The 16,136-nt window shown below is 38.4% G+C and overlaps 1 protein-coding gene across 3 annotated transcripts in view; it reads right to left on the bottom strand.

The window, feature by feature from the left end:
• The window catches only part of VPS13A (vacuolar protein sorting 13 homolog A), a 103,918-nt gene extending 88,969 nt beyond the window's left edge, over positions 1–14,949 (bottom strand). For 2 of the 3 annotated variants that reach the window (XM_065045937.1, XM_065045939.1), the window contains exons 1-14: positions 14,780–14,949; positions 9,079–9,122; positions 8,548–8,590; positions 7,458–7,553; positions 7,072–7,173; positions 6,297–6,406; positions 5,758–5,817; positions 4,544–4,603; positions 4,232–4,312; positions 3,744–3,801; positions 1,555–1,682; positions 1,234–1,340; positions 510–681; positions 102–164 (exon numbers count right to left, since the gene is read on the bottom strand). In XM_065045937.1, the coding sequence (XP_064902009.1) occupies positions 102–164; positions 510–681; positions 1,234–1,340; positions 1,555–1,682; positions 3,744–3,801; positions 4,232–4,312; positions 4,544–4,603; positions 5,758–5,817; positions 6,297–6,406; positions 7,072–7,173; positions 7,458–7,553; positions 8,548–8,590; positions 9,079–9,122; positions 14,780–14,879 (1,224 nt within the window). In that variant the 5' untranslated portion in view covers positions 14,880–14,949. The remainder of the gene's footprint in view (positions 1–101; positions 165–509; positions 682–1,233; positions 1,341–1,554; positions 1,683–3,743; positions 3,802–4,231; positions 4,313–4,543; positions 4,604–5,757; positions 5,818–6,296; positions 6,407–7,071; positions 7,174–7,457; positions 7,554–8,547; positions 8,591–9,078; positions 9,123–14,779) is intronic. The other variant, XM_065045938.1, reaches the window with a different exon arrangement.
• Positions 14,950–16,136: the final 1,187 nt, after the last annotated feature.

The following is a 16,136-nucleotide window of genomic DNA, read 5'->3' on the forward strand; positions in this document are numbered from 1 at the left end:
GATGCACAATTCAAACTCTAGAACTAAAATGCATCTGCCTACAATTTCCACAACCTCATGTTGCATTTATTCCTGAATTCACTTAAATGATGAAATTTTACCTCAACTTCTGCCTGTTGCCTTGCTAGAGTGATGTTAAAAATATCCAAGGCCTTTTCAAATTCCTAGAAAAGAAGTGAGAAATTATTTTTTTACAATTTCATTTGGTCAGATTTCACAGCTCAGTTCTACAGAAAATGACAGTAAACAACTCTTTCAATGCAAACTAAGCTAATTTGCTCAGGCTGAAAACTTGAACTGTTCTCTTTTTTCCAGGTTTAAGTTTTTCCTCACTGTAGTTACTCATTAAAAAAAAAATCTGTTTATTAATAATACTCACAGAGAAAGGTACTGATGAAACTGCAAGTCCAGCCACTGAAAATTTTACTTTTTATTAGGAACATGTAAACATTTAAGTTTAAGAAAATAGCAAGATGAACTATTTAAGCCTTTAATGGAAAATGGCTAACCTCCAACAATTTTAAGATTTCTTCATTAGGTTTTTTTGACGTTATCTTTGTTTTATACATATCTTTATAGTTCTTCACTTGTTTCCTGTGGTGCCGAATATGTTCCCATGACCACATCTGGAGCTTAGGTTGAACATTTACTTCAAGGATGCCATCAATAACATATTTCCACCTAAAAGCAAAGATAAATTAAGCACAGTTTACATTCCTTTTGGTATACTGATGATATCTACGGCTATGCAGACTCCTACTAAATACAACTTCAAGTTGTGAAAGAGTAAAATCTCTTACCTAATATCACACTTCTGATCAGTAGAGAAACCTAAAGATTTTATTTTTTTCCACACAAGGTTAACAGATTGTTATTTCCTAAAGTTAAAAAGTAACCTTGCATAAAAAGTGCCCAGAAATAAGTGTGTGTGAGACATATAATGGGCTCTCCATCAAAACAGAGTTAGGATATCAAAACATCATCAGACTTAAGATTCTGATAATTCTCTTCAAGACAGCAAATGCAGCCTTTCAAACACTGTGTCCTCATCTTTGGTTCGAAGTCCTCAGCATTTAATTTTTTTAATACTCCTAGCTTAAGAAAAACAAAAACAAAAGAGAAGACTGTTTCAGGAGGAAATGAGTTCTAACCTCCTTAAATTAGAAACAATCCCATGGTAATTATTTCAAATTAATAACTAACAAATTATTTTCAAATGCTGAGGTGGCATACCATGTCTTGGCATTGTTGTGCACTGGAACATCAGGTCTGTACTTCCTATATGGCAGATTTCGAGTCATCATATCAATAGACTCAAGAAGCTCCATAACACTGAAGTACTAAAAAATAAGAAAAAAGAAAATTAATGTTATCATCTTTCTGAAAATACAAATCAAGCTTCTCTTTAAACAGAATATAATTTACAAAGAAAAACAAGACCAAGAAGTGAGTTGATTTTGTATGTTTATTATAAAATTCTAGACGGTTTTTCTTATTATTCTTGCAAACTAACTTTTATCCCATTACATATAACTTCAGGAAAACAGTTTATACCTGTGGCTTATTGAATTCAACAGTTATATCCTGTAAATTTACATCTAAATCCATTTTCGGTGATGAAAAGTCAACATCAGATCGAGGATTCATGAGGAGCTTGGCTCTAGCTGAAATCGGGCGGAAAACTGAAAACAGAAGGTGATATAAAAAGTGCAACTAAATTATTTAAGACTGCCATAAACAATACATAATATCTATCAGCTCAAGTTACAACAGATTGTTCATTTTAAAATGCTAGAGTTCAAAACAAAGAATTAACCAACACAGTTTAAAATACAATACAAACTACACTCAATTTCCAGTTTCATTCTGGTGACATTAGTGGAATAAGTATTTGTGGAACTTTCTCACAAGATTTCCTCTATGCAGTATTGAATGGCAGACGTTTCAATTAATAGTTTATATTTGCAACAAATCTAAGGTTTTTTGGCTATGACTGGAACTATTTTAGTACAAGATAGTTTCAAACACTGCACTTATTCCACTATAATAACTCTTATTCCATAAGGATATTTTTTAAATGTTGCTGATGTTTTACACTGTTTGATAAATTATACCAACAACAGTGAATAAAACAAAATTTCTGAATCCAAGCCCAAGTAAGCATGGAAAAAAAAAAAAAATCAATAAGGACCCTATGTAAAGTGAAGCACATCACATGAAAAATATCCAGAGCAGAAATGTTTTATCTGCTCCACAATTTGGCAATATCAGGCATTAAATATGGCCTTGTGTTTAGTTCCATTTTCCCATCTGTTTCAGGAACTGATCCAACAATAAGAATTTGTATATTACTTGAGTTTGTGTAAACTGTATTTTTACCAAACAAAACTCATTTGATTTCAGCAGAAATACTGATAGACTGTCTACATAACAAATATTCTAAGTTTACTGAAAGGCTCATACAAGTGGAAACACATTTTTGCAAGATGAAAACATGTTTACACCAATTCACCCTTGTTTCATTTTAAGACCTATATTTCTTATGAAGCTTATTTTACTTTCATTCTACACATTTTGCGGGGTAGCATTTCTACTCATTTTCTCCCTGCGTTTAACTTCCTAAATTTCCTTTTTCACCCTTCTTATGTGCAAGTATTATGTTTGCATTTAGATCAAATAAGAAAAGCAGCCTTTGTGCTTACAACCTTTCTAGCAATGTCTTAGTCTAAAGAGTTGCTCTAAAAGAGCGAGAGTTCTCATTTACCACAGAACATCAGCATATCATTCTTTAAAAATCTGCATCTCTGACAGCACTAATTCTTAGAGTGTAAATTCTGAACTTTGCATACAACTATTTTAAACTCCTACATAAAGAGTTAGACGATGTTTGAACTTACTTTCTTGTAAAAAGAGTCAAAACTAGCTACTAAAAAAAAATAAGACATCAGAAGAAATTACTAAATAGTTCTCTGGCAGTCAGATCAAGACAGACAAAAGGCTTCCTCTTTCAGGCAAAGGCAAAAAGAAAAAACAACAACATAAAAATTACAATGCCCTTATTAACCCTGGTTAGAGTGAACTGTGCCCTGGTAGAGAACAAGCCACTTCAAAGTCCATCCTGCCTTGTCAACAGTTACTAAACAATCACACAGATGCGCATGAGAAATAAAATCCATGTATTTTCTATGCACTGAAAAGCAAACAATCACCATGTTTGAGTGGAGTCAATGCAACTTTCAGACTAAAGTAAGCAACACTCAAAGCAATACAGCTTGCCATATGGCAACACTAAACAAAATAAAGCAAAAATGCTGATGTTTCATAGTTGTGTGATTACTGTTTCCACCTCTAGTGGAAAAAGATATATTTCACATAAGAGGCAGGTGACCTCAGAAACATTAATCTATTATTCAAAACAATCTGATTCACAAACCTTACATGACGTGCATGTTCTTGCTAAACTTCTTAAAATAAGGAATTTCACATTGTTTACATCAATGGATGTGAATATATGTATGACATTTCATTAGATTGACACAAGATTCAAGACTCATATTTCAATCAAAGCCTGTTTAAGGCTACAGATCTGGTGCAGCATTCACCATCAGAGAGACAGTTATTCCTATAGAAGAACTAAACTACACTCCTAAGACACTGCAGTAATAGCCAAAGTAGCAGTCTCTGAGATGCATTAAAAATTAAGTAAAGTATGCATGCACAAACACAAATAAAATACCACTTACCAAAATCATAACCTTCTGGAATCACATTGTGGCTGGCAACTCCCTGTTTTAAGTTAACCTACATACACAACGAAATTAAAAATATGTGGTGTTTTTATTTCATGATAAGGTTTTAAAATGTCAAATGTTTGCATTGTAATACAGGTTTCAGGTAATCCCTGATACACAGTACAATTCAAAATACTAATCTATGTTTTAAACAGAATAGGCCTTCAGTATTTAGCTAATAAAAGTCACCGAACAGATGACCATATATTGTATACAATTTTGTAAGTGGTGAAGGAATTTTTTTAACGTCCTCAGATCAGTGTTCCACCTCCATCACATAAAAACCTTAACATTTACTATTTTTCCTAAAAAAGTTATCAGTTACAAGACAATTCTCTGGGACATTGACATAAATGGAAACAGAACTGAATGTGAAGGTATGCTCTGTGCTTCAGAATATGAACTAGAATAGTAGATGCAGTATCTCATGCTTTACTTACCAATGATTCCTCACAACCACCATGGTAGAACATCTCTGATTTCACATTCCAGTATGCAAAAAGGTTATCCAGTCGTACAAGCTGACAATACAACAGAACATATGTATTAATATCTAAAAATCTTAGATTAATAATTTGGATTTCATTAATTTTGAATGAATAAAAACATTCAAAATGTTCCTTGCGGACTACATATCTTTTTATTTTACCTATGCAGTTACCTGTTTTCTTGATCTCACTTTCCACTGAAGGAACTCTAACTCAGCTTGTTTTATTAACAATTCTTTCTTTATCATACAGTTTATACCATACCTTGTAGAACAACTTGGCAGTTTCATCATGTAAACATGGATTCCAATTCTTATCTGAGGTCTAAAATAAGAATTGAAGTTATTCCAATATCTAGAACACAACAACATTTTATCAAGACTGAAACAAACCAGAAAAAAAAGAAAGAAACATCATCGTAATTAAACTCCACTGAAAATAATGGGACACCATCTTCTGATTTAAGATGATTAAACTATGGTTTTAAGTGGAAACTTGATAAAGCTACTTCCGCCCCCAAAAATACATGCACATACATGCAGCGTCTGGTAAGCTGCACACAAGAACCAAAAGATTCATCAAAATTCTGTTCTCACTATTGCAAACTGTTTTCCTTTACACCAATATTCTTTTTAGGTACACTCTTTGGAAAGAGGTGAGCAAGGGAATAGAATTCTTTCATAATTCTGGAAGTAGCATTTTGGTTTGAGCCCAACAGAAACACTATAAGCTATTACACATCTTCAAGGTTAATACGCATTTCCAGAGTGAAGTAGTAAGAACAAAGTTTTTGTTCATTATGCAAAATTGTTTAGGGGGAGGGACTAGCAAAAGCTTTCAACATGCTAGGAACAAGTGCTGTGAAGACAACTATTGAATTCAAGAAAGTAACATTTACTTAGATACACTTCCTTTAAGCTTATCAGTTACACAGCAGAAGCTACTGAATCAGAGCAACTCAGCAGAATCAGCATATTGCTGTTATTAAGTAGTCTTTCAGAAAAAAAAAAAACCGTATACGGTCTATGATGACTCCTATTAGCAGTTTAAAGCGGAGCTGGCAGAGCAAAGAACTGAGCTCCACTTTGAAACAAGATACCATCCTCTTTTTTTCCCTTCTCGATACCAAATGGTAACTTTCCTGGGGCTCATGGCAGTTTCAGTAAAATATTCATAGATTCTGAATAGCCCAAATCCATCAAAGTCTGGTACTTGGCAACCACAAAGTGCAGAAGGCAGAATAATAAGAATTTCTCCGCAAGATCTGTTTTAATGTTAGCATTTTACCTTCAATAACACCCCCACGACAATATTTATGCTGGCTTGATAAGCCAAGTAGTTACCACAGTGCACTGCTCATGATTATAGGTATAATTTCATTTGACGGTATGTCACCAGACAGCACAATAATACCAAAAAAATGTAACTTAACCTATCAGTATACATTAACATGCTTTTTCAATTAAATATAAAATTACCTGCAAACTTAGATTCTGAAGTGAAATCCCAAACGACAAGGGGTTATTCCGATTTGTGATCTAATAAGAGTGGGTGGAAATAGCAAAAAAAAAAAAAAAAAAAAAAAAAAAAAAAAAAAAAAAAAGATTATCTTATACTCTAAATTTAGATTTGGAAGTAAATAGCCAACAATAAAAAAATCACATACATTAGTAATCTAAGATCTGATAACCATATCTTCTTCGTACCCAACTACATGCTTATAAATATCTTTATGCTTTTTATCAGTTTTCACTTTAAATGTTTGTTGTTGGGTTTTTTTTGTGGTATGGTTTTTTAATTTTGTGGGGTTTTTGCTTGTCTTGTTTCTTTGTTGGTTTTGTTTGTTTGGTGTTTGTTTGTGGTTTTGTTTTTGTTTGGCTGTTTTTTTTAAGACTATGGATTTTCAAAAGCTTTACTGGGATTCTCTCAACAGGGAAAGCAACAGGTAGAAAATAAATCAGAGAGTTTCCTGTTACAGTGCACAATGCCTTATGCTGAGATACACAGAAGTACTTACATCATCTTCATATCGAATATGGATGTTGGAAATTTTCACCTGAAGATTTTTGATGACCTGAGTGACTAGTTTTTCTACAAAAGTGTCTTGTTTCTCTTCTTTTACTTTATCTAAGTTAAAGGAAAATAGTTTAATATTTTGTTTGCATAAAAGTATTTTTAAAACTCTATTAGAGAAAAAAACAACATAACAATGTTTATATGACAGACATTTAAATTTTCTTTTATGTTGTACTCTAGTTGTAATCACAGGGCATGTTTTTATACAATCTATAACATTAACATCCTCAGGCGAAACAGTTTCAGTTTTATCACCTGCTGCATGAAGAATCAGGTTGTTCAAAAGTATGACTTGTACCCATTGATACTCAAGATGACCAACACTTATTTCTTGAAAGTACCAAAAGCTGAACTTAAGATGATAAGACTCAACATGTATCAAAGAACAAATTAAACAGAATTTTTGAATAAGTGTAACCATAAAAGGTCTTTGCTTGTTAAATTGTCTCTTACAAAATAAGAGGAAAGAAAATGTCAGGCAATACAGGACATTAACAAGGAATATTTCAAAAGCCCCATTTGTATGAGATCACATCAATGCTTGAACTTTTTTAATTTTCAGGCAGCTACACCTAAAAATATTTAAGTAATAGGTTTTTAAATATCAAGACGAAAACAAGAAGGTAAAACACTGTAAGCAAACAAATCCAGCATATTTCTGGATTAAAATAAATAAAATAAATAGAAACACTCTCATTATCTTTTCCCACTCTTACCTTGGTCAGCTATTTTCTGCTTTGCTTCCTCTATCCTCTGCAGCTCCCTTTGCCTTGCTTCCAAGAGCTGCCTTGCTTCTTTTTCAGCATCATATTTTATGCCTAAATACACAAAGTAAAAAGGTATGATACAAAAAAACTTTACACATTTTTGGAAGATGCTTTTTCAAAAGCAATCATTTTCACATTTTGTTATCAGTTACATAACAGAAAAAAAATTAGGCGACTAAATGTAAACTACTGGAAAACACCCCATTCCCATTATCTAGTTGCATTTGGTAGGAGTAACTACTAGGAACAAAGGTCGTAAAAACAATACCAACCTGTTCCAGATACCTCTGAAAACCCACCAATCTATATTCACTTCTTTCTTTACATTAACTTACTGGCTGTGGGCACAATAAGCAAATAAACTCCATCAAGAACTGCCTCAACAGGTTGAGTATACAGGTTTTGCCATGGAATCTGTAGGTTAAGTTGACCTACAAACACAAAATAAACAGGTTGAGGTATACAGTTGAATAGCTGAACAGCAAAAAAAAAAACAATCGGAAATCTAATCAACATTAACCATGAAGTCTCTGAACCATTATTACACTGGAAAGAAAAAAAAATAGTGCACCTGAGGTACATGTCCTTTGGGTTGTTTGTTTTACACAGCACACAAATGAACAAGTTTTTCTGTGAGCAGAACTAATAAGTCTATGGGTTCTCTTCTTACTCCCTTGAATTATATTCCTTCTTCCTAACAGCAACCTCTGCCTCCTTGCAAATTCACTGCAGCACTCTCATACACAAGAAAATCATGGGCACCTCACATGCAATCAGTCAAACACTCCCCAAATCAGAATTTTTAAAAAACGTATTTTTCTTTCTTTTTCTGTGGAAAAGAATCTCAAAGTACTGCGCATGTTTTGAGAACATGGGGACTCTGAGATCACAGTGGCTCTCACTGCTCACACAAGTGCCAATTTTAATAAACTATTAAACCAGTCACAGGAAAATATATACTTTCAGGTGGATTTACAGGAAACATAATGGCTTTAAATTTAGTTTACTTTAAGAAACCACTAACTTTTACAAGACAATCAACTTGCACCGAGAAAACTTAATATTAGCAAAAACAGGGAAGAAGGATAGAAAGGGAAGGCACAATCAGCTGTGGAGTCTTGCTAAGACAAGGGATGGGATCTGTAGTCCTGCTCAGTTGTCCATCTTTGCTGCATTGAGTTCTTTTCACATTACTATTGAAGTGGTTAGGCAAGACTCCAGTATATTTTAACTTGACCACCTCAGGTCAAGAAAAGTAGCTTCTTAAAGCAGCTTTTTTTCAGAAGAGACAAACTTCAGAGTGTACAAAGCATGCAAATCAAGGAAACTAAGAAAATTACTTTCTTAGGATGCCTAGAGCCAGATGCAAGGAAAAGTAGTGTGTTTAGTAACTCCTACATGGGTTTATGATAAAATGTAACTTACCAATATGCCCTGCTTTAACTTTAAATGGCACATCCAGCTGACTCTGAAAGATAGTGGTTTAACACACTTAAGCTCATTTCAGCAACTTGGGAAATGTTACCATACAGGAAAAAAAAAAACAAAACAATGATAACCTTAACATCATATTTACCTTTCAACCACTGAAGGTTACTGATTTAGACTGTTAAACCACACTAGGCTAAAAACATTCCCAAGGGCAAGTTTCTAACTTGACGAGCTAGCACAAAAAAAGGTCTTTCAGTACTGCTTTTGACAAAAACACATTATTTTAGCAGTTGTTGAATTTTGTTTTGGCAAATACCAAAAATAAAAAAGCTAAATGATGCCAGCATACACCTTCACCTTTAAATTTAATTGCAAATTAATTAGACAATTCACACAAATGCAGAGAAAACAAATCAGCAACCTTTCACTTAAAGTGTATCCAGAAATAAGAACCAAAAATGCACATACAACTCAAAACATTTTTCAAGAATCAGTTTTGTAACAGTTTTATTTTCACTAACTTACCAGTGCATTTTCCTTTATTTCAAGATTCTTCAGTGCTACGGCTCCTAAAAGCAAAGAAGCCAATAAGTAAAGCTACAATAAGCAAAGTAGTAGCGGTGCATGTCGAACATTCCAAAGCCTGAGTCAGTGGTGCCTGACCCGTGGTTCTTCAACTCTTTGCTGTGGAAGATATCCACAACCTACACTCTAAATACCCATGAAAGATAAGGGAGAAAAAATATTTCATTCATTTCAGAAAATAATATTTGAGATTTTCTCATGATCTTGAGAAGAACCTGAGCTTCCTCAAAGTAAAAATGATGGAAATACTGCCACATTTTCTAAGGACCCATTTTGAAAGGAAGTTTCTTTTTCCTCGACCATCTGCTTCCTATGCTTGTGGAAATCTAGCAACATTAAATCTGAAGTGAATTTTTAATGCTCAAAAGATCTTACATTCGCAAGTTATATTTATAGGCATATAAAAGTTCACAGGCAGTATTTCAGTAGATCTAATTTTTAAATGTCTTAAGATAACAAATTCAGTACCCTATAAACACAAAAAAAATTTAATTGCAAAATCAGTTTTTAAAACATACTTGACATTAGACACTTGTTATAACAAAGGAACATTGGAAGGGACTAGGAAACCTATAACTCAATATGCACGCGGAGCAATGTCTTCTGCAAATTCTACGAGAAGGATGAGACACTTGCAATTGTTATCTTTAAATGAGTGTTAACACATGCACATGGAACAGACACCTGATACAGGTAAGCAGGTGCATAAATGAGATTCAGGAAATGAGTAGCAGATTATAGGCCTGGAGAGGAATACAACTTAAGACTGCAAATGAAGATTTGATTGATGCCACAAGGCTTTCCTTCTGCAGATGCAAGTTAGAAATTGCCAAACATATGCAAAGACAGGAGCTCCAACTGCAATAAATATTCTTGCAGTTATATAGTGTTGATGGCATTAGACTACTGCTCAAAGCACCACCAAGTTTGGGAAACTGGACCCTCATCTCAAAAATGCATTCATTAGAACAGTTGGCTGAAGTGGATGAACTTCTGTGGAAGAGCTGATCAGGTAAACTAATCCACCCATATTGTAGTACTCGCAAAATACAGCAAAGTTCCTAGTTGTTTAATTTATTCATTGCAACAATCTACTATCGCTTCCCTGTAGAATTCTATATATCTGATATGTGCCACCATCAGCTTCTCCAGAGACACACTACATGCAGAAGGATGGTTTTTACATGCTGATGGTTCTGCTCTTAGGCCTTACAACGCACACATATTGACAGCAATGTTCGAATTTTTTTTTTAAAAAAGGCATTTGCTTCTCCAAGACGACATCACTAACTGTAATTATTCACAGCAAGTAATTCTAATGGTATCCAGACCAAAGGTTCGTGTTTGTAACCAAGTTACCATGCACGACATGCAATTTTTGCACATCAGTTGAGCCACAGTAAAAATGTCCACAAACTCTAAGACCATGTGACACATGAGGTAGTTTAACTGGGTTTAGTTTCTTTCACTTTCACTGTCGGCTAAGTAAACATTACCTCTCCTTTACCAAGAGTTTGGCACAGGCCACATCTAAGCTGAGACACAGTAACTTTAGCTGCAGTAATTTGGCAGCCCTAATACTTCCTAAAACAAGGTACTGCAAAGAGAACAAGGATTATTATCTCAACAACTTCCAAACAATGTTTTGTGAGGGAGAACTACAGCTCATTTTACCTGAGCACATCATAATGGCAGAGAAAAAACATGGTGTCGATACTGTTTCAAACAAGATGGCTTTGACAATTCTATGTAAAATGCTGGCATTGGGAAGTACGGTAAATAATTCTTCACCATTTTTCCTACACTTAAGTTTTACAATTAGTAAGTTTAAAGGTTTTAGTTAAAATCACTAGAAGAGAAAGAAATTAGTAAAACTTCAATCATCTCAATTTTAGTATAAAATTATTGAAATACATTGAAATACATTGAAATTATTGAAATACATTCACTAAAACATCCCAGTTTACTTACAAAAACCTTGACTGAGGGTCTGATGATAGTGAATAAACTACCAAAGCACACAAAAGGCTACTACTGAAGCTCTGTGTTCTGTACATTTACACAACATTTATTCTCCCCACACTTGAGAGTGCAAGAAAGATATTAACTAAACATTCCTGCAAGTAAACGTGAACTATATTCAAAGCTACCATACCCCACCTGGCAACCACTTTTAACACTCACAACCACGTCAGTATTCTCCTTCATTGCCAAAATCTATTCTCCATTACACTCCACTGTTTCACTTGCCATGGAAAGCAGCTCCAAGTCCAACAGCGCTGAATCCCGACTGGGGCTGGGGAAGCCCTCATAAAGACATAACACAGCTACCGAACTTTACTTTCTTGGAGCACTGCCAATGAATTTTAACGGCAAGAATTTCAAAATACATCGAGGTTTGGCTGTTCGGTTTTGTTGGGGTTTTGATTTAGGTTTTGTCTGTTTGTTTGTTTCCCCTTTGGGGGCAACTGGATGTGTCTTTGTTTTGATGACAGAAACACATCCAGATTAAACCCCATTTGACAGGTTAAAAATTGCCCAACAAAGGAGCCTGGAAATCTGTATATACAAGCAGATGGGGTTGTATAAATATCTAGGGTTAAACACGCAGGCTAACAGCCAAAACAATAATAAAAGCCAGAACATTTATAAATACCTATAGTACAGTCTAGGATTTATTTAGGCTATATTATAAAGCAAATTCTTAGCTTTACTGATCCCTGGACATTGTCAATAATTCAACAAAACCAAACATTGGGCAAAATTCTGGAATAAATAGGTTTATAGTTTTAATTTTATATACTCAAAATAACTTAATGAATTTGAGTGCATGAACCGACATCTACTACCAAGGACTTAGCTTGCAAAAAGAGGTATAGAAAATAACAATCAGTAAACTATTTCACCAAAGAGGCCTAACTGAAATTTCGTTGTGGATGTGAACAGAAGTTAAAGATGGGGAAGAACTTTAATTCACATAAAAATCCTGCAGATTTAACCTATGTGTTCATCACATCTCTGCTGTCTTGTAAATAAGAATGGGAGTTGGGGGTAGAGGGAAGGCAGGGAAGACAGGTGAGGGAGAGATGGTAGGCATTAGAAACCGAAAATACCTCAGCTGTTATACTGACCAGTATCCAACACTTCTACTCACATACTTTAACAGAATTTCTGCTTTTTAGCAAAAGCATTGTCAGCTTGTGAAGCCCTTTGATCACTTTATAAAAACTGCTAACTTTGCCAGTCATTTCTCACTTGTGTTTGTGCTGCTAATTATTCCTGCTTAAGCATACCTTCTGGAGACAAGCTGTAAGTCTTTGAGGATTTGAGTGTCTGCCAAATACTTCCTCTATTGACACCTCTTGTAAAATAGGTCATGAAAGGCAGCAGAAACTACTAGATATTCTGCATTCCTCAGTCAATTCAAATTACTAGTATGTAAGGGTAAGGTTGCACCTGCTATACCCAGACAAGGAAAGGTGTGTAAAAGAAAAAGTCTTTTATTAGAATAGTAGTTGTAGCCAGAAAAAAAAAAAAAAAAAGCAAGCAGGTAAAAACTGCCCGTGCGCTCACAAGTTTATGTCAATTATCTTAGTGTATCATCCGACTAATGTAGCTGCCCCAGTAAGAGACACCAGCTATTCAAATAACAAGTTGTGTTAAGTAAGATGTGGTTGAGACATTAAGAACATGTGCCAGCTCAACAAAGAATTTAGTATTTTAAAGGCCATTCAGAGAGTCTAATCAAGACAGTGAATGAATGGTTCTTCAGATCTAGCCAAAAGAAAAGAGTGGCAACATGGAGCTTGGTGAAACAACTGTTGGGTCTCTCACAGTGCTTGGAAACTTCAACCACACTTCACTTCTTCTCAAAGATTACTCTCAACATCTCACATCACTTCATTTCTTCAGGTATTCAAGTATAACTTTATTAGGCCTAAACCACTCAAAAAATATCTAACTTATCTAAATACTTCTCTAACCTGTTTTTCTAAACCAGCAGCTTATTGAAACTGTATTTTTCAGTGAAGACCAAAACAAGAAGAGATTTAAAACACTGCCCTTCCCAGCATCATCCAATAACCTTCCCTGATGGCTGCCTAACACAATAGCTTTTTATTCTGCTTCACACCAATGGAATTCTTAAGGAACGTGATTTCCTTCTCTGATATATTATTTTCTGAGACTTGGCCTTTCCAATTAATGTAGTTTATAGCTTCTCTCCAGAAGTTACAGGTACTGTTGCAGTCTTAAGACTCCATATAGAGACTGAATTTTGCAAAAACACTACAAATGACTTGACTACCAGAATCAAAATTACCGCGGAGATTAAACCAAATAAGGATGCCATTTCAAAAACAGAAGCATGAAACAATAATGTTTAGGATGCAAAAACCTCCAGGAAAAGCTTCTAAAATCTGATTCATATATATCAGCACCTAAGAATGGAATTGTAGGTAGGGAATACCTCAAGGATGCTTCACACCTAACGACGTGTAAACACACATGTAAAAAAAACCTTGCACCTGTGTGTTTGCATTTGCTGATGCTGCAGACACCTAGAATGAACATCCAAAACCGATCTAAAAGTGGTCACTGCATATGCACCTGTTAATTGTACTTGTGTTTTCTTATGCTACCCTATTTTACCCAGACATATTGGAGAGACAGACCTTTGTTGCTGTTTTCTTGTACATACTTTGCTAAAGGGACCTCAACACAGCACTAACAGAATACTTTCCTCCCTTCAGAGCTGGCATGCTAATTTATTTCTACAGATTATTGCTTACCCTGCCTAGCACAGCTGGTCACAGCTTTTGCAAGCACCTCAGCCAGTCTCTGTTCCTAATTCTCTACTGTTAAAAAAAAAAATGAAACATGACAACCATTCTAGACCTGCAAATAACAGCACCCAGAAAAATGGCACGTCACCCCTGTTTGCAGAGACGCCACTGACTTCACTGGCATTCCACTGCCACAAAACGCAATCAAAACGCCCGGTGTTTATTTTCAGTTTGTTATTCCGGGGCAGGGAATGTCTCAGTCACTCTGCTCGGTGCCGCACGCACCCACGGCCGGGTCGGGCTGGGCTGCGGGCTTCGGGGGCTCCAGCTGCGCCCCAAACTTCTCGCAAACGCCGCAAGGGCCCGAAGACCGCGAAACCCGCCGGCCCAAGGCCAGGCGAACACGCCCAAGCGAACACTCATACACCTCAAGCATTTTCGCCCGTTTTTTCCCCTGGTTTTGCGGCTGCTCCTGGCCCCGCTGCCGACTTCCGTCCCCCGCTGCCGCAACCGCCACCAGCTGCTCCACGCCCGCCCCCCGCCATCTCCTCCCCAGCTCGCCCGCCCCCACGACTATTTTTAAGCTGCCGGGCAGGTGGAGCGGCGAAAGAGCTGCCGGGCAGGCAGCCCAGCCCAGCCCAGCCCAGCCCAGCGACGGGTGCGGCACCGCCCGGCCCGGACGCCCCAGGGACACCGCCCTGGCCTCCTCCCTTGCGCGGGCGGCAGGACGGCCCCGAGCCCGGCCGGGCCGAGGCAGGCGCCGCGGGAGCGCCAAGGGCGGCGGCGGGCGGGCGGCTCCCTAGCGCGGCCAGGCCGGGCCGGGCGGCGCGTCCCCCCGCGGCGCGGCAGCCGCGTACCTCCCCAGATGCCCAGCTTCAGCTGGGAGCTGTCCAGGTTCACCACGTAGTCGCCGAGGAACCGGTTCAGGACGTCCACGACCAGCGACTCAAACACCATCCTGCCGCCCCGGCAGCAGCAGCCGCGCCGCCGCTCAGAGCCCAGCGCGGCCCCGCCCCCGCCACACGCGCTGCGCCGCCCCGCCCCGCGGCCCGAGGGGGCGGGACCCGCCCCGCCCCGCCGCCTCCGTCCCGCCCACCTCCCGCCGGCCGCCGAGGCGCGGGGCCACTTGCGCAGGCGCCCTGGTACTTTTTTCCGCGCGCAGGCGCGATAGCTCGGTGCCGGCTGCGCGCGCGGGTCGCTGAGGCTACGGCAGCCGGCGGGGCCCTGAGAGCGAACCATTTCCGAGGGAAGGAGGGGGGTCTCACGCTGTCTAGCCATTTTGTTTCTTTTTAATATATCAAGTACCTCGTCCTAGGTGTTTATATATGGTAGCCATTACGATTTCTTGAAGAATTTTTTCCTCGGGGTAGGCAAGCGTAGAAATTGTTACATCTCTCAGCTCTTTGAAAGTGGCTGAACTATTATTAGCATAATGACTAAACCAAGTCGAATTCAAGATACTTGTCCGAAGAGTTTGATTCTCATGCTGTTTGTTGGCTTGGGGATCTGCTGAATCGAACTGAAAGATGTAGGTCATGCCTCCCCTGACTGTAGAGCCTCCCGTTCTGCTGGACAGCCGCAGGTGGCAGGAGGAACATAGTTATCCTCCAGCCTGTTCCTAGAACTGCAACACTTAGATTTGGAATTTAGTTTAAATATTTTATTGTTAAGCAACCCTGTGAGCTTTTATAACATGCAGTATTAGGTTTATGTGGCAAGTTTATGGGGACAGGGATGTCTCTCTGTGGGGGAACGGGGGTGGCCCTGTGCTGGACACGGCCAGTTCCAGCTGGCTCCAGCTCAGCTCCTGCTGGGCCCCTCAGCAACACTCGTGGCACCTCCGTGATAATGTATTTGTGAGAGGGTAAAAACCGCTGCACAACAGCAGCTGTGAGAGAGGAGTGAGAACATGTGAGAGAAGCAACTCTGCAGACACTGAGGTCAGTGGAGCAGGAGGTGCTCCAGGTGCCATAGGAGAGGTTCCCCTGCAGCCCGTGGTGCAGGCCATGGTGAGGCCGGCTGTCCCCTGCAGCCCGTGGAGGTCCATGGGGGAGCAGAGACCCACCTGCAGCCCGTGGAGGCCCATGGGGGAGCAGAGACCCACCTGCAGCCCAGGGAGGTCCATGGGGGAGCAGAGACACACCTGCAGCCCGTGGAGGCCCATGGGGGAGCAGAGACCCACCTGCAGCCCGTGGAGGCCCATGGGGGAGCAGA

The sequence above is a fragment of the Columba livia genome, chromosome Z (genome assembly GCF_036013475.1).
Source record: "Columba livia isolate bColLiv1 breed racing homer chromosome Z, bColLiv1.pat.W.v2, whole genome shotgun sequence".
NCBI classification, from domain to species: domain Eukaryota; kingdom Metazoa; phylum Chordata; class Aves; order Columbiformes; family Columbidae; genus Columba; species Columba livia.